General features: G+C 49.2%; 5 protein-coding genes across 5 annotated transcripts; 2 read left to right on the forward strand and 3 right to left on the reverse strand.

The window, feature by feature from the left end:
* Nucleotides 1-1,729: 1,729 nt before the first annotated feature.
* Nucleotides 1,730-9,890, forward strand: N7455_000845 (type I polyketide synthase; the record flags this gene model as incomplete). Its single annotated transcript, XM_040961780.2, has 6 exons — nt 1,730-1,960; nt 2,030-2,443; nt 2,493-3,837; nt 3,891-5,041; nt 5,092-8,991; nt 9,045-9,890. 6 exons carry the CDS (start codon nt 1,730-1,732, stop codon nt 9,888-9,890), a joined length of 7,887 nt encoding a protein of 2,628 aa, XP_040807771.2.
* Nucleotides 9,891-10,324: 434 nt separating this feature from the next.
* Nucleotides 10,325-11,908, reverse strand: N7455_000846 (uncharacterized protein; the record flags this gene model as incomplete). Its single annotated transcript, XM_040961788.2, has 2 exons — nt 10,325-10,855; nt 10,922-11,908. 2 exons carry the CDS (start codon nt 11,906-11,908, stop codon nt 10,325-10,327), a joined length of 1,518 nt encoding a protein of 505 aa, XP_040807792.1.
* A 221-nt stretch (nt 11,909-12,129) lies between these two features.
* On the forward strand, nt 12,130-12,881 carry N7455_000847 (snoRNA-binding rRNA-processing protein IMP3; the record flags this gene model as incomplete). Its single annotated transcript, XM_040961763.2, has 3 exons — nt 12,130-12,161; nt 12,275-12,635; nt 12,708-12,881. 3 exons carry the CDS (start codon nt 12,130-12,132, stop codon nt 12,879-12,881), a joined length of 567 nt encoding a protein of 188 aa, XP_040807798.1.
* Nucleotides 12,882-14,270: 1,389 nt separating this feature from the next.
* On the reverse strand, nt 14,271-15,311 carry N7455_000848 (uncharacterized protein; the record flags this gene model as incomplete). Its single annotated transcript, XM_040961772.2, has 1 exon — nt 14,271-15,311. The coding sequence occupies one exon, from the start codon at nt 15,309-15,311 to the stop codon at nt 14,271-14,273; it is 1,041 nt and encodes a 346-aa protein (XP_040807770.2).
* A 778-nt stretch (nt 15,312-16,089) lies between these two features.
* On the reverse strand, nt 16,090-18,063 carry N7455_000849 (allantoate permease family MFS transporter; the record flags this gene model as incomplete). Its single annotated transcript, XM_040961774.2, has 7 exons — nt 16,090-16,141; nt 16,201-16,381; nt 16,458-16,806; nt 16,864-17,283; nt 17,340-17,545; nt 17,624-17,719; nt 17,811-18,063. 7 exons carry the CDS (start codon nt 18,061-18,063, stop codon nt 16,090-16,092), a joined length of 1,557 nt encoding a protein of 518 aa, XP_040807790.2.
* Between the last annotated feature and the right edge of the window lie 198 nt (nt 18,064-18,261).

The following is an 18,261-nucleotide window of genomic DNA, read 5'->3' on the forward strand; positions in this document are numbered from 1 at the left end:
GAAAACCAGCCAATGCATACCGTCCACGTTGATGAGGCCGCGCCTAGATGCAGCTATAAACAGACTTTGGGCACGGGCAAAGAGCACGCGGATCCGGCATCCAAGCCGGAAGGTTGCTGGCTGCCTTACGGGGCGGTAGTGCCATAGCACGATAGGAATTGCGAATGTGCGCATATGGAAGCACTAATGGCCATGCCGCCGGAAAATAATTGGTCAATTACCTCGACATATACCAAAGTTCGATAGATTTGTGGATGTTGTAGCATCTCTTTTCGCGCAGGGGCGTGTAGTGTGCATAGTGCATCAAAGAAAGCTACGGGGATTCCTTTGACACCTGCAGTTGTGGAGCCTTTAGATCATAGGATTATGTTCTCCGGCCACGCTGCTTGGTGTTGTCTCTTTCCTTACCTAGTAACGCCCCGGGGGTTGAGGGGACCCAAACAGATAGATCGCCTATGGCGGGTTGCGGTGTAGGATTGTGGTGATTTCTATGATTTAATATCATTATTTGACTTACTGTTTTAGGCTTTAAATGTTTGGTACTTTCATATTTTAAGATTTTCAAGGGTATGTTTACTACTGGGGTTGTTATAGCTGAAGTCAAAGTAAATAGATTCATCAACTTATCCCTACCTTGCTATTTTGTTCACAACTAACAGTACAGCTTGGAATAGATAAGGGGGCTACAATATAATAATGGATTCTACATTTGTTTATAAGCCCATATTAAGCTGGGGCTGATCACCTGCAGTAATACCGGGAAAATAAGACGGCTGTAATATCCCACGGAAGTTTCTGGGACAAACGGACGAATGGGAAGCTTGTATATATGAAGTCCTGGTATCAGCATAGCCAACCAGCAGTGCATACTCTGTCACTTTAACAACAAATAAACTAGAAGCCGAATTCGACAGCGATCGACAAACGTTGGGCTGCAGGTTAGTACCGGCAATGCATCTCCCCGCAGGCCTAGCGTCTCGGATTTGACGATCATGCATCCGACCTATTGGTTCGGTATGTATTTAGTGTGTTTATCCATGTAGCCATCTAAATCTGGAAATATCTATAGATGTCCATCATTGGCATAGGAAACCTATGATATCTGAAAATTCTAGCTTTTTGATCAATTGGGAATATATTCGTGTAACAAGAGCTCTACTTGGAAGATTACTACATGGTAGTTACCTTTCAAAACATGTTCATGTGTAGGCCAGTCGTCGTTATAGATTATATAAATTTGCTGTTCACCGTTGAAAGTATAAACAAAGTACATACAGGAACAACATCCTTAGAAGTCCTAGACATTCCAAATGTACCAAGCCTGCATTTCACTTTTTTAATGAACGTAACTAAAAGAGGAAACTCGCGAAGATCGGTAGAAATGCTCGTGCCCACTGGCTAGATTGCCAGCCTCGGGTTTTCAACAGTGCTTTCGGCTCCTTCGCGCAAATCCTGTTTCCCTTAGCCTCATATGCCTTTACCAGTCTGGTCCCGCGTCGTTGATATATGAGGAGGGGGTACGCAGTGGTCTTTGCTATAAAAACACTCATCTCATCGAATCCTCATCTCATCACGATCCTCAATTATCTTATATTCAAACCTTGTCTTCAGTCATCTCAATCGTTACCCTTCCATATCTCCTCTTCATACCTCTTTCATCCCCTCTCTACCCCTCCTAAACTTGGTCATTTTGATACATCAACAACCCATTCCTCACCAGCATTAGAAGATGCGTCCCCTCTCGCTGGCAAGCGGCCCCAGCAACGATAGAGCCATACCCTCTGATGCTCTGGAACCAATCGCTATTGTTGGCCTAGCCACTCGCTTTCCGCAACAAGCAACGACCACTGAGGGCCTGTGGGAGCTTCTCCTACAGGCCCGCTCGACGTGGTCATCGATACCCAAAGAACGTTTCAACTCAGACGCCTTCTATCACCCAGACCCTGAGCATGGTGGGACGGTAAGTAATATCCGAGCCATGCCAACCAAAATCACTATGAATACTCGGCTCACTGATATCTATCTATAGTTTCATGTCCAAGGAGGTCACTACCTCTCAGAAGACCCCGCCTACTTCGATGGATCTTTCTTCAACATTACAAAGAATGAGCTCTTGACATTGGATCCGCAGCAGCGACTGGTACTGGAAAATGTCTACCACGCTTTGGAGAATGCAGGCATTCCATTGACTAGCGCTGTTGGATCCAACACAGCGGTCTATGTCAGTGGATTCAACCATGACTACCTGGGTATCCTCAATTCAGACCCAGAAACCACTTTAAAATACAAGCCCACAGGTGTCACCAATGCCATTCTGTCTAACCGTGTTAGCTGGTTCTTTGACTTCAAAGGACCTAGCATGACCATTGACACAGCTTGTTCTAGCAGCTTGGTGGCACTGCATCTCGCTGTACAGAGCTTACGTGCCAGAGAGACGAACATGGTATGCTATCTGTGTTGACATTGATATTCCTGTGCTAATAATCGTCAAGGCTGTCGTCAGCGGTGTGAGCATCCTTGAAAACCCCGTGGAAACCATCGGAATGAGCCACCACGGTCTGTTGGGACCCCAAGGGAGGTCTTTCAGCTTCGACTCCCGTGCCGAAGGCTATGCACGAGGCGAAGGTGTAGGCACAGTTGTAGTAAAGCCTTTGAGTGCCGCTATCAGAGACGGAGATACCATTCGTGCGGTTATTCGGGAGACTGGAGTCAACCAGGATGGCCGCACACCAGGAATCACGGTTCCCAGTGCAGACGCGCAGGAAAGACTAATCCGCGAGGTCTACTGGAGAGCCGGCCTGGATCTTGAACACACAAGATTTGTTGAAGCCCACGGCACGGGAACAAGCACCGGTGACCCAATCGAAGCTGGGGCTCTTGCGAGAGCATTCAAATGTCACCGAGAGACTCCGCTTTATGTTGGAGCGATCAAGTCTTCCATTGGGCATCTAGAAGGTGGCTCCGGTGTGGCAAGCATCATCAAATCTATTCTAACCCTTGAGACTGGGATCATACCTGCAAACTTTGATATGAAGCAGACAAATCCCTCTATTCCCGCAGCGGACTGGGACATTGCATTCCCCACCGAGGCTCTTCCATGGCCATCGCCAGGGTTGCGAAGGGTGTCAGTCAACTCATTTGGAATTGGTGGTACTAATGCCCACTGCATTCTTGATGACGCCTACCACTATCTTAATGACCGCCGTCTTCCAGGTGCTCACCGCACCACATCTACTGTTCCCACAGCCCAGAAAATCAAGAGCCGGCTCTTGGCCCTGTCCCGATCAGGAAATGAATCAAATGAAACTGCGATGGATTCATTCGATGACAGCGATCAATCTGGGCCTGGGAACAGCTTTGTGGACACACCCACAAGCGATGGCTTTTGTGCATCAGCCACCTTCACGTCCTCCACATACACCAGCTTGGTTGAGAAACCGAATATGTTCTTGCTATCGGCTTTCGACGAAGATGGCGTCAAGCGAAACGCAGCTGAATTCGCCAAGTACTTGAACCGGAGAGCGACACAGTCGGTTCTCCATGACCATCTCCTTGATGATCTCTCCTTCACCCTGTCGAAGAAACGATCCCAGTTTCCCTGGAAGAGTTTCGTCATGGCATCCTCGGCCAAAGAACTCGCGTGGAACCTGTCGGAATCAAATTTTGCGAAGCCAACCAGAACCGCCAGAGTGCCAGAGGTTGAATTTGTTTTCACTGGCCAAGGCGCTCAATACCAGGCCATGGGTCGAGAGCTCATGGTCTACCCCGTCTTCCAAGATTCTGTGGAGGAAGCATCGGACTATATCCGCCGGCTTGGTAGTCCGTGGTCGCTTCTTGGTAACAATTTGATTTCCCGTTTTGTCTGAATGCGCTCGACTAACATATTATAGACGAACTCTTGACTGGAAGACAGACACCACGAGTCAGCTTGCCTGAGATTGCTCATCCGTTGTGCACAGTCTTGCAAATTGCGCTCGTAGATCTCCTGGCTAGTTGGGAAATCTTTCCCAAACATGTAACGGGTCACTCGTCCGGTGAGATAGCTGCCGCTTACTGCTCCGGCAAACTGTCCCGCGAAGGTGCCTGGAAGGTTGCATACTATCGTGGATACGTATCATCCAAGCAGCTTTCCGCAAATGGAGCGATGATGGCCGTGGGTCTGGGTGCATCGCAACTACAGCCCTATCTGGACTCTGTGAAGAAGGACAACACCGGAGAGCTCATCATAGCCTGCCGCAACAGTCCTAAGAACAACACCGTGTCTGGAGATGACGCTATGGTTGACTGCCTCAAGAATATTCTCGATGCCGATAGCATCTTTGCCCGAAAGTTGAACGTCAAGAATGCTTATCACTCGGCACACATGCATGCAATTGCCCAGGATTACCTTCGTCTGATGGGAATGCTTCCTTATGGAAGGCGACTCGCAGCTCCACACCAAGTGCATATGTTTTCCACTGTCACAGGACAGCAAGTCAAGGAGGAACATCTGCCTGCTCAATACTGGGTGGATAATATGGTTTCTCCTGTTCTTTTCACAAGCGGTTTGGTTGCAATGACCTCAAGATCAATTTCCAGTCATGGCTCGACCGATTCCACAGATTCCTTGCGCCTCATTGTGGAAGTAGGGCCTCACTCGACTCTTCAGAGTGCAATCAAAGAGACACTGGCCTCAAAGAGCCCCAAGTTGGAATTCAAGTACTTGGCCGTTCTTAAACGGACAGACCATAGCCTCAACACTCTACTCACTACAGTTGGATTCCTAGCTTCAAGTGGATGTGAACTAGACTTCCACGCTGTGAACCAAGCTGCTCGCTCTAAGGCAAGAAGGCGGCCCAGACTGTTGGTGGACCTGCCACCATACAGCTTCAAGCATACCGAGAAGATTCTGTTTGAGAGTCGACTGAGCAAGAATCTCCGAACTCGAAAATTCCCTCGCCATGACCTCTTTGGCGCACCAATCACGGATTGGAATCCTACTGCTCCCAGATGGAGACATTTTGTCCGATTGAACGAGAACCCCTGGTTAAGGGATCATATGGTAAGTCCAAAATTGTCGACAAGATAACTTCATTTATTAACATGGCTTAGGTTACTGGCAACTACGTCTACCCTGGCGTGGGTTATCTGATCATGGCAATTGAAGCATCGAGGCAGTTAGCTGGCGAGACAAAGATTACTGGTTTCCAACTACGAAAAGTCAACATCCGAAGAGCCTTGATTGTCCCCGATACCAAAGAAGGAATTGAAGTCTCCTTGGCAATGTCAACTATCGAAGACTCCCCGACGTTGTCGCGAACGTGGCGCCGGTTCCAAATAACTTCCTACAATGCATCGAGCGACGAGTGGACAGAACACTGCACTGGTCACATCACCGTCGACCACGAAACAGCTTCTGACCCAGTGGACAATGGCCGCGAAGCAGAAGAAGAAAGCCGAGCTTCGGGATCTGAACTTTTCCACGCAAATGAGACATGTGCCAAGCCCATGGCCTTCAAATCCACATACAACAACCTCCAGACATCCGGCCTCAATTTCGGTCCTTTGTTCCGGAACCTTGCAGACGTTCGCGCAAGTGGGCGTGGGCTTGGTAAGGTTGTTGGATCAGTGACAGTACCGGACATTGCGCAATCTATGCCAAAGCAGTATCTACATTCTCATCTCATCCACCCTGCCACAATGGATAGCATGATCCACTTGATGATCGCGGCCGTTCTTGACTTTACCAACAAGTCTACCCTGGATCAGATCAGATTGCCAACTTTTATACGTGATGTCTGGGTTTCAGCAGATCTGAATTCAACCCCAACCCACAAATTCACAGGACATGCAACCGTATCTATGCTGGGATCTGATAAATTCGAGGGCCAAATCCGGATTCTGGATGAGGGAACAAACACATCTCACATCCGCATGGACGGTATCGAGCTCACTCCACTGGAGTCTGGTCTTGCTGAAAGCAGTGAGCGAAAGCTGTGCAGCGCGATTGAATACAAGTCTGACCTCCATTTCCTCGACTCCAAATCCGCCTGTGCACTGACTTCTCTCGACGCCACCGATGACATCGAGGCTCTGTACTGGGTCAAGCGTCTTCAGCTTGCAACGATGCTCTATGTCATGGATGCACTGGATGAGCTCAAGGACATTGATGTTATGAAACTCGATTTGCACATGCGAAGATTCTTTGACTGGATGGAGCATATGAGAGGGCTGCTTGAGTGTAATCAAATAATCCATCTGCCCTACAGCGAATTCCAGGAGGCTTTCCAGGATGAGGCTCTCAAGGAAGCCATTGGAAAGGAAATAGAGGCCCACAGCGCTGAAGGTGCCATCACAGCCCGAATGGGCCGCAACATTGTCCAGGTTGTGCGCCAGGAGACTGATCCGCTGGATCTCATGTTCGGTCAAGACACCGTGATGGAACAGGTATACAAGGAAGGCCTCCACTTGTATAACCTGCAACAGCATCTACAGAACCACTTGTCTCTCCTCCGTCACCAGCATTCCGAGCTGAATATCCTCGAGATTGGCGGTGGTACAGGTAGTTTTACTGCTGAAGTTCTGGCTGTTCTTTCGCCAGACCTCGCGAAGAGCAAAGGAAACATTGCCAGCTATACATTCACGGATATTTCATCCGGCTTCTTCGAAAAAGCAAAACAGCGTTTCCAAGCATGGTCCGACATTATGAAATTCCAATCGCTCAATATTGAGCGAAGCCCAGTCGATCAGGGACGCCAACTAGGGACATATGACCTGATATTCGCTGGCAATGTCATCCACGCCACTGCAAACCTTCAGAGCGCTTTGCAGAACATACGATCTTTATTGAAGCCGGGTGGTCAGCTCATCATGCAGGAAGGAATCCGACAGGATTTTCTCTGGTATCCGCTTGTTTTTGGTCAGCTTTCCGGGTGGTGGCTGGGCGATGAGCCATGTCGGCAGTGGTGTCCGTACATCCCGGTCACTGAATGGAATCCTCTGCTACTGAAAGCGGGATTCTCGGGGATTGATATCGAGTACCCCAATTCGAACGATCCTGATTTGACATGGCAGAGTATTCTGGTTTCTTCTGCCATCGAAACACCTAAGGAGAAGTCATCGAATACAGCGGTTATCTTGACGATCGGTATATTGAAAGAGGAGGTCATCGAGAACCTCCTAGAAATTCTGCCGGAGCTGGGATACACAAGTGTTCTGGTTAAGGAGCCTCAAGAATTGGAAAATTCTATCTTGCAGGATGCACTTTACATCTCATTGATTGACTTGGAGATTCCCTGCCTGTTTGATATGAACGAATTGGCATACAGAAGACTCAAGAAGATGCTCAGCGAGTGCCAAAACTTACTGTGGGTGACCTGCAATCCCCTCACGAATCCACATGCAAGTATGGCCCTCGGTCTTCTGCGAACAGTGCGCTGGGAGCGAGATGCCGATGGCTCAAACATCATCATTTTGACAGAGGCGGAGCCCGAGTCGGAGATCGCTTCACCAGAGAGTCTTACTACAGCCGTCGGCAAGATTGTCAAGCGGCAATTTGTGGACAAGCCTGAGAATGATCGTCACGCCGAGTACATGTTGCAGAATGGTGTCATACACATTGGCCGTTTGAACGAGTGGGAGGCTGCGGATCAATTCCTTGCTGCACAATCCTCTCAGCAGGCTCCTCAGCTTCAACGTCTCGGTGATTATGATACCCCCATTGAGTTGCAGGCGGCTGCTGTTAACACCGGTGAATATCACTGGGTCATTGACACACATCATGAAGAATTTCATGAAGACACCGACGTCGAAATTGAGATCCGAGCCATTGGTCTCTCTTCGGATATTTCCGCCGGCCGCCTCGCGAATGAGATTGCTGGTGTCGTGAGCAAGGTAGGATCGGAAGTTGAAGGCCCGGCCCTGGGTGACAGAGTCATCTATATCTCGGGCGACAAAAAGGGTGGTTCCGTCCGAACTCATGGTCGAGCTGACCAGTTGCAACTCGTAAGGATTCCCGATGAGATCTCGTTCGAAGTCGCAGCCGGTTTGGCTTGGGCATATGCGACAGCGATCCAAGGACTCGGGGAGATAGCTCATCTGGCACCGGAAAACACTATCCTGATCCACACCAGTGCAACGGATATCAGTCAAGCGGCCATTCAATATGCCCAGATGATTGGAGCTACAATCTATGCTACTGTGGGAACGGTCGAAGAACGTGATTTGCTTGTCTCCGACTATGGTATCTCTCAAGACCACATATTCTCTAGAAGAGATCTGAGCTTCGTCAAGGGTATCATGCGGTGCACGCAGAATACCGGGGTTGACGTCGTCTTCACTGCACTAAGCGGCGAGGCGCTCCGGGGATCAATTGCATGCCTTGCTCCATTTGGAGCATTTATTGATGTGTCGAATCCGGATCTGCCAGCCGATACCACAGTCGAGCTGGACTCTTTGCCTCGCAATGTGAGTGTGCACACCGTCGACATTCCTTTGCTGGCTCAGTATCGACCAAAATCGATCCGTCTTCTGCTCACGGAGGCATTGAGATTGTACTCCGAAGGCAAGATCAGTCAACTCAGAACAACATCAGTCATGGACTTCACCCAGATCAAAGATGGCATTCGAACTGCGCAGAGTGGAGAAGCAGCAAAAGTTGTGATTGCACCTAATCCGTCTAACATGGTCCCTGTGGTCCCACGACCACTCTCACCATGTCACTTTGACCCATGCGCCTCGTACGTTCTTGCTGGTGGCTATGGCGGCTTGGGGCGTAGTTTAGCACGATGGATGGCATCTCGGGGTGCAACAAGCCTGATTATCCTATCCCGCTCATCGGCTTCCAGTCCAGAGAAGATAGAGTTGATTGCCGATCTCGACAAAATGGGATGCAAAGTCCATTCCCTCGCCTGCGATGTGGGCGATATCTCTAGCCTCCAACAATTGTCCGCAGAGGCCTTTTCGAATCTACCTCCTATCAAAGGATGCATTCAGGGATCCATGGTCCTACGAGTAAGTCACCACACATCAGTTCCCTAAATACACACCAACTAACACATTACTAGGACGGCGCCTTCGCGGGACTCTCCTTCGAAGACTGGCAAGCAGCCATAAAACCCAAAGTCCAGGGTTCCTGGAACCTACACACAGTCCTACCAGACAACATGGACTTCTTCATCATGCTCTCCTCAGTCGCAGGCATATTCGGCAACCGCGGACAATCAAACTACGCCGCAGGCAACACCTTCCAAGACGCACTAGCCGCATACTGCGTTTCAAACGGCATGCAGGCCGCCAGTATAAACCTAGGCAGTGTATCAAACGTGGGCTGGGTCGCCGAGAACCGAAGCTCGATGCGCACGCACACAGCAACCTTATTCGAGCTTCTCCGCGAAGAAGAAGTCCACGCAACAGTCGACTTCCTCATCCGCGATCAGCAAGACGGCGGTAATTCATCGTCGCGCTCACAGCTCGTCCTCGGTTTACCGACTGCGGAGATGTGTCGCCAGAACGGCGTGCCGCTGCCCACGTACCTGAATTACTCGATGTTCACGCACTTCCGGAACACGGTGACGGCGAAGAGTAGTGAAGTTTCTCAGCAGAAGACTGTTAGTATTGCTGCGCTTTTGTCGGCGGCTTCGGGTGTCGAGGGTGCTGTGGCTGTTGTGTCTGATGGGATTGTTGAGAGACTTGCTTCGCTGCTTGCTATTCCTTCTTCGGAACTTGATGCTCAGCGCTTTGGATTTGGGGGGATTGATTCCCTTGTTGCTATGGAGTTCCGGGCGTGGATTGTTAAGGAGCTTAAGGCTGAGGTTTCTTTGCTTGATATTATGGGGGCGGAGAATATTAGGGCTTTGAGTGAGAAGATTGCTGGTAGGAGTCGTTTGGTTGCTGGAGGTTCTAGTTCTTAGTCTTCTGAGTCTTCTTGGGTGATCTTTTTGGCTCTTTTCCAGCGAGTTTCTGGTTTGTTTTTGGGACTGCTTTGCACTGGGTTATCATGATTTATTGATCTCACGTCTGACGCCCCGTTACGAGATATCAATATGCTGCGTCTTTTTTCCTAAGGGCATTTTTCTAGGCTCTTTTTTTCAGTGCCTCTTAGACTAATTTGGCGATTAACAGAATGCATACGGACGTTTTCTACATACCTTCTCATCCAAGAAGATTTATGATTTAATAAATGAGATTCTTCGAATTTGTTCATCCGACTCGCGCTTTGGGAATAGGAAAAAATCCATTCCGACATATTAATAGTAGCGAAATGCTGTGCTTGCATTAAAACTTAGCTCATTCGAACCCTAGACCTTGCATTCGTTATTCGTTATGTTCATCAACCTTGGAACATCTACCGTCCAGACCCCGAGGGGAAATAACCCCGTAAGCCCTGACCAGGAGCTGCACAAACTGCCAACTTTGGTTCAGCCCCAGACCGCTCATGATGCCACGCTCGCTCACGCAGAGCCAGGTAAACTGCACGGAACGGCTGGAGATCGCCAGGCAGACGGGCAGGCGGTTTACGAGGATCGAAGCCCAGCTGCTGGAGTTGCGACTCACACCAATGCAGCGTATCTGGAGGTAGATATTGCTCTGTATCGTAGTCGGCGTGGTCTTGTTGCATGGCCTGCAGCGTCGGGACGTCAGCTGGGAGACCGAAGTTCTCTACGCCCTTGGGTGGGTGGTGGTAGTTCATATAGGGTTTTCCGGGAGTGCGCTCTGGGTGGTCTGTTTGTTTGCGGATGTTGTGCATGTTCCAAGTTTGGACGTATGATTTGATGTGAGAGCGGAGGGTGGGCATGTAGATTGCGAAGAGGGCGACTTGTTCGGGAATTACTGTTGATGAGAAGAGGCCTTCGTTGTGAAGGTCGCGGAAATAATTCTGGATAAGGTCAGTATTCTGCAATTAGATGTCGGAGGAAACCGTGGAAGTTGAAAGTTGACTAACATGGTAAAGTGTTACTACTGATTTAGCAAGCTGGGCCCACCAGGATTCAATCCGGTGGGTATCTGTAGCTCGACCAGGTGCACAGCACTGCTCACGATGGACATCCGGTTCAGTGACGCGACGAAGCGCAAAGTGAGCATCGGCTAGAAGAGGAACCTCGGACTCAAGGTCAGACCGAAGAGTGCGTGGCTGGCGGTTTTTAGAAGCAACAGTCTCAAGGTGGTTTTTGAGAACGCCCGCGGCCGTGTGAGCATCCACGCCAACATGAATCCAGAGGACATATCGAGAATACGCATCGAGTTCGGCATGAATGCGGAACCCGAAGTTAGCTAACTTTGAGTACCCATTCACGTGCCAGGTCAGATTAGGGCCGGCTAGAATCTTTGGCGGGGGAGGACGCCGAGGCACATCGCTCGTGCGGCGTTCCACTGTATCCGGGCGCAACATGCGGTAGACACTGTAGAGACGATCTCGGGCAAAGACGTACCCCTTACTTCGGAAGTGGTTGTGCAGTAGTTCCTTTCCATATCCCTCAATGGTCCCCTTGTCCATTTCCTCGGTCAGAGCATCAAGGATCTCTTGGACCTGTGCTTGCTGTTGTGTAGGCGAGTCAAGGCGGAGGCGGATACCGAGCTGGTGACGGAGTCTGCGGAGCGTACGGTTGGAGACATCGTAGCCCTCGTCGTGTAGAACGGTGACGATCTCTTGGTCGGTCAGACCCACGTCGAAAAAAAGGTTTTTGATGCGGGCGTGCAGCGCTGGATTGGAGGAATTGTTCTCCTTAACTTTTTTGACGCCCCATACCTGGAGGCGTTTGTTTAGAGTACGCGGCGAGATCTGAATATCATGCTGCCTCTTCAGGTGCTTGCAAATGTCGTCACTCTTCATTTTCTTTTCGAACAGGCCAATGATTTCGGCTTTGTACGGGTCGATGTCCACCCGAGGGCGGCCTGACACCTTACTTGGCGTATCAGCTGTATTTTCCATTTTCCTAACCCAGATCAACCAATGTTGATAAGAAGTAGCCGTGGGGAGATGTTGGCGGTTGGGGAAAGGCAGGCGGTATGCGGATCTAGGCGGCAGAAATCGACCGCCTTGATTTTTTTGTTATCGCAGCGACTCTTCTTGAGAAACAACGTCCTCGCTCTGCTCAGTCATTCTCGATATATTTTTCGGTTTAATATCACCAGGCCGAAACAACCGCCACAATGGTCCGTGAGCTCAAGCACCACGAGAAGAAGTACGTCCGCACCTAGAATTCCGCCCGCAGAAATCTCAACCCGATCCCATCCAATATATTCAAAGCTTGACGATACCACAAAAGATCAATTGCTAACAATAAAACCCTTGCAGGCTTCTCCGGAAGGTCGACTTCCACAACTACAAGTCGGACGGCAACCACCGCGAACATGAAATCCGCCAAAGATACCTCCTCCAAGACCCAATGGACTACCGCAAATACAATGCGCTCTGCGGTTCTCTTCGCCAGCTCGCACACAAGCTCTCCCAGCTGGACCCAGATGCGGACCCGCTGCGCAAGAAGCTCGAATCCGAGCTCCTCGAGAAGCTGTGGCGCATGGGAATCCTGAAGCAGTCCCGCGAGCAGGGTGCCGGTCTGTCTAGGGTCGAGCGCGAGGTTACAGTTTCCGCGCTGTGCCGTCGCCGATTGGCTGTCTTCATGGTGCGCTCTGGCATGGTTGAGACTATTAAGGCTGTAAGTTGCGGAGTGGGGACTTGGTTCGGGGTTGAGTATATGCAATGGAACGCTGACTTTCTTTATTGCTAGGCTACTACTTTCATTGAGCAAGGCCATGTCCGTGTTGGCACGGAGGTCGTCAATGATCCTGCTTTCTTGGTTACCCGCAACATGGAGGACTTCGTCACCTGGGTTGATTCCAGTAAGATCAAGCGCAACATCTTGCGTTACCGTGAGAAGCTGGATGACTTTGATCTTCTGTGATCGACTCTGTTAAAAAAAAAAGCATTTTGGGTTTTTGTTCTGATATACCCGGCGCTTGTGCATTGTGGCCTGTTTGGGTTTGGCGTATTGATGTTTCATGAAATTATATCTCATGTCCAAGGTTCTCTGGATAACTCAATATGGATATGAATACTACCTATGTTCTCTAGAAATGTAGATAGTAAACCGCTGTACACCTCCAAGTGCTTACTGCATTTTCTACTGAAGAAGTTCGGCTTCTATTCCCCGGAGCTGCCCGAGCTGATTTAACGTGGAAGGTTATATCGTGGTTCTACACCGCTTTTGCAGAGGTTGCCCATATGCTATGCATATGGGTTGCTTTTGCTTCTTACTGGTCCACGTCCATCTGCCCAGGTGGGCAACCGCGATCTTTTGTGTAACCCTGAACCCAATCTGAGTTCTCATCTTCTTGTCCACCGCCATGTCTAATCACCAGATTCGAGAGCAATGAAAAGAAATGCCTATACTCCGATTCAGTGATGGTTCGGGTGGATATTGTGCCAGACCATACTCTATCAAGCCCTTGCTCCACGCTTTCACAGTCTTTCCTTCTACGGCCGCATTTGAAGCCTATCTGATCCGAGCAAAAGAAACCCGTAGGATGTTTAAAGAGAGTAACTGGGATACACGGGACGGCGAATCTCGAGTATGGCGCGACATTGAGTCTCATGATGTCGATCCAGATACAAATCCCGGTTATTAGGACAAAACGCATGTTGTTGATTGGTTTACTTCGCCGGAGGTGAACTCTGTTCGATTTTGTATTCTGTGCAAGTCTGAACCTGCATGCTATTTTCCGAAGTTACGTTTTCCCCTCGCTTTTAGCGCATTGAGAGCACTTTCCGTGTACACGTGGAAACTTAGTTCATGGCAAATCAGGGCCCTCAGAGATGATGATCAGTGGGTGGATCGGGGTGTTCAGGTGATGATCAGTGATCAGGATATTCAGGTCGTGCAAGATTTTACTCGGTGTTCAAAAAGCGGCAAGAGATAAGTAAAACAGAAAGAGAAGTGGTTCAGATGCCAGATATTATCCGTTATATATGTACCATATGGGGCTATGTACAGCGTTCCAATAACAATAAGGGTATCTCAGTCAAAAAAACGACAGGAGCAATGCAACAAATGCAAAAGGGACTGGAGATAAGAATAGGCCAGAGAGTGAGCTTCCCGCGGACAAGGGACATGTTGGACGGCGGGATAGGAACCACTGGATGCAAATGCAGATCATCACTTGGGGATCATGGTATCATAGGAAAAGTAGTGGAGGCAGTGTAGTTTTGAGAGCAGCACCTGTGCTATGCTCTGTGTGAGAAGGTGATAGTGATAAATGTCGGAGAATCCAAAATCGGAATCAAGAGTTTGGTATTAGGAAAGGGGAGAAGACTTCGAACGGAGACACGTCCAACGTTTTCGAGCGCCATCGGGGGAATCGTTATTCGAATTCGAGTTTGAGGTCGGTGTCTTGCCCAGGAAATCCAAGAGCTGGGTCTGTGGCTTTCCCTGGGGGGAATCCGGTGCTGGCTCTTCATCTTCGGGGATATCCATACGGAACCGACGCACGCTGCCTTCGCGCTCAGTCTTGCCCTCCTCGAAGAACGGGGCGCGAGTCTCGCGGGACTGGAAGCAGCGAGGCGCGACGCGGCGCCAGAGACCCCGGACACCACTGCTTGCACGGTCGATCTTCTCGTACTCACGCCGCCGGGTATCGGGCGAGGTCCACTCCATTACTGTCGCCGGGACATGGATGGACGAGGACGAGGGGCTGTGGTGGTGGTTGGTGGGCAAGGTGTTTGATCGATCTCTTGATGTGACGAAATGTGGAGCGCTCGGCGAGGCCGGTGAAGTAGACTCTGGCTCGAAGCGGAAGCTGGAATATGAAGGTGCGACTGGTGACGAGGGTGCCGAGCTGCCTTTCTCTGTTGATATGCGGCCATCTCGCTGAGATCTATATGTAGCTGATGCTGTCCGGTGTAGAGAAGGTCTTGTCTCGGTTGAGGACCTGTTTGATCCATCGCCTTGGAATAGACGGATTGACTCCCGGTGTAGAGCTAGTAGTGACTCCCGCTTGTCCTGCATGGAACTGCGAGGTGATGTTACAGGCACGATAGCAGCGTTGGGCACAGCCCGGCGCGGTGAGTGGACAGAACTGCGACGGCTGTTTGGCCGTGATCGCACGGTGCTGCGGGATGCCGAGCGAGAGTGACTGATCGAAGTAGAAGTCGATGTTTGTGATTCTCGACGGCCAGGCTCATTTCCCGGTGGGTTGATCCTTTTCACCTTAGGTGCCATCTCAGATGGGGATATAGGGGATATAGGTGATTCACATCCCTGGAGCTCTGTGATAGTGGGCTCGCACTTGGAAATAGCCAAAGATGGCTTAAGGGCCAGACATGTGACCGTGGCCATTTTCCCGTCAGCGGGAAACTTTGATCATAGGCAAATACCCGTGAACAGGCAGGTGCCCTGATCAGATGTATATCAAAGGGGCAGTTGGCAGTTGACAGTTCATGTAAGATAAGATTAGGGCTAAAATGTATTAAAACGAGGGGTCGACTCCATCTCGAAGATAGGCAGTATGAATCAAAAAAAAGAGAAAAAAAAAGAGAATGGTAGAATGAAAGTCATGCAAATGTCTTTCCTTTTATTATTTTGAATCTGAGCACACCGCTCCTCATTTATTTTAGCGGAGTGGGGGGGCGTCTAGAGTGTCGAGCCATGATCGTCCTATGAAGGCGCGTACCCTGCAGTTACTTGCAGTTACTTGCAGTTACAAATGCAGGGGCTTTATTGTAAGAGAGTATGGGGTAAATCTGCTATGGTAATTTATGCTAATAATAAAGATAATAAGGATAATAAGAGGCTAGGGTCCAACTATTCACCACATGATCACATTGTCAATGTAGAAACTCTGTTTGGACGATCAAAGAATTCCGATAAAATACTTGTTAGACTAGTTAACTTTGTTAACTTTTACTAGTTAACTAACAGTAATACCCTAAACTAAAGGAGTACGCTAACCTATGATAGACATTGCATCCTGCATGTGTGTGTTGGGGCGCCAAGCCCTAGTCTCAACGATCTACGAAATACAAAAATACTTGAATCTCAGAAATACAGTACGGAGTACTTGGAATGCATTTATTTGTCCATAATACTATTATTCTTCAAATTTCTACGGAGTAGTTTAAAGAGAATAAAGGAACTCGGGGTTCTCCCGATCAGTCAAATCAAGGAACCTACAAAAATTAGCCAAAGTTAGCAAAATAGCTAAGAAATGTCGACATAAATGACTCACTCTTGATTCTCCAGTCCCACATACTCCGGTCGAGCAGTGAAAAGGATCTTCTTCTCGTTCTCGCGACGATACCACATCCAGACTCCGACCAGCAGGAACAGACATACCCCCCAGCAGACGATAACTGTCACCTCGGCGGGGACATAGCGGGGAGCATCCTCCGGACGGAAGGTTTGTGGGCCTAGATGTCGTGTTAGCGTGCTCTCCATATTTCTTTTACCCCTTATCTCTTTATTTTCTCTGTACGGAGTACTCACCGATGATATTTCCAACACAATATCCAATCAAATACAAAGCCGCCACGGTCGTCTTCTTAGTATATCCCGCAACATTCGAGGAAATAAGCGATAGCAATGCAACGAAAGGTGTCGGACTGGCTTGTGTGAGGTAATAGCCAATCAAACGACCGACATTGTTCGATAAGGGCAGAGCGACAATGAGTAGCATTCCTATGATGGCAGCGACTAGCCCACCCAAACTAGCGAGGATGCGCTGCCCGGTGATATGTCCCACATAGCCGTTGAGCAACAATGCAACGATTTCCACTGCGCCACCGGGGACACCCAGAATCAGACTCTCGTTCGCGTTGTATCCAAAACTTGTAATCTGTGATGGACTGGTCAGCATACTTGGAACCTTCAAGTATTTATAACACCAACATACCAACTGACTAAAGAAATTGGAAATACCCCCATTCGGAATATCGGCAATCAAAGCATAAAAGAAGAAAGCCCAGGTCATCGGATCCAAAAGCGCCTCCTTGACCTGGTATAGCTTGAAATGCTTATTTCCAATGCCTTGTTGGTTGACCCGCACACGGGCAACAGCCAAGATGCGATCTTCCTCATTTAACCAGCGTGCGTTGAGTTGGTTGTCTGGCACAATCCAAAGGAATACCACTCCCAGGCAGATGGTGAGGAGGCCAGTAACGAGGAAGACAATCTTCCATGGCTCGATGGAGGACCCGTGTTTCTCGGCGCCGACGGCGATACCGTATGCGACCAATCCGCCGAATATCTGGCCCACGCCGTTGAAGCTGAACCAGATGTTGACGCGGCTTCCTTGTTCTTGTTTTGTGTACCACTGTTTGGGAATTAGCTCGATCCATTGTATCTCGTTTATAATGATGAGTTTTGTACCTGGGAAGTTAACAGTGCAAAGCCCGGTGTCACAGCGGCTTCGAATACACCGAGCATAAAGCGGATAGCGATAGCACCGGAGTAGCTATTGACAGCAGCGAAACAGCTAAGGATCAATCCCCAGATCAAGATGCAGGCTGCAGAGTATTTTGCTAGTGGGAGGCGCTGGAGGAGGCGGTTGGTCGGGTATTCCCATGCCAGATAACCTATGCAGAAGAACTATTAGGTTTAATGCCCCCGGAGAAAAATCTATTTAAGAGGAGAAAAGTAGAGATGTAACATACCAAAGTAGAACAAACTCCCGAGCCACTGGTACTGGTCTCCCTCGAGATCCAGGTCCGTTTTAAGACCCATAACACTGGCATAGGAGAGGGTGGTTTCTATACATCGGATCACGGATTAGTATTTTGGATTGAATAAATAGCCGATAGAGCAAAGCATAAAACCAAGATCCAGGAAAGGTACACATACTATCCAGATAATTCATGCCATAGATAAAGCACATGATGGGCATCATATGCCAGTCAATAATCCTTAACAAGCGGCGATTCGTAGCCTCGTCCAGCTCGATAGTTTCACCCTGGAGACCACCCAAGGCCTTCATAGCCTCATCGGCGTCATGTGCATGCTTCTCAATCATAGAGTCAACATATCTTTTTTGGCCCACGTCCATGCCGATGTCCACGCCAGAGGAAATGCCAATGGCTTTTTCATCTGAGGCCATAGTGTCGGTTCAATAAGGTAGAACGTAGAAGGATGGGGCAGTAGAGTTATTAATATCAGACAAGGTCACACAGAACAAAACTAAGCTGTCGCCAAGTTCGCGGTGGTGCAACTATAAGCAATACCAAGGCAATGCATAAAAAAGATCAAAAGGAAAACGACAACCGGGCGGGCACAGCTAAATAACGTAAAAGAGCAA

Source organism: Penicillium solitum (assembly GCF_028829755.1).
Source record: "Penicillium solitum strain IBT 25940 chromosome Unknown utg000001l_segment0_segment0, whole genome shotgun sequence".
Taxonomy (NCBI): Eukaryota; Fungi; Ascomycota; class Eurotiomycetes; order Eurotiales; family Aspergillaceae; genus Penicillium; species Penicillium solitum.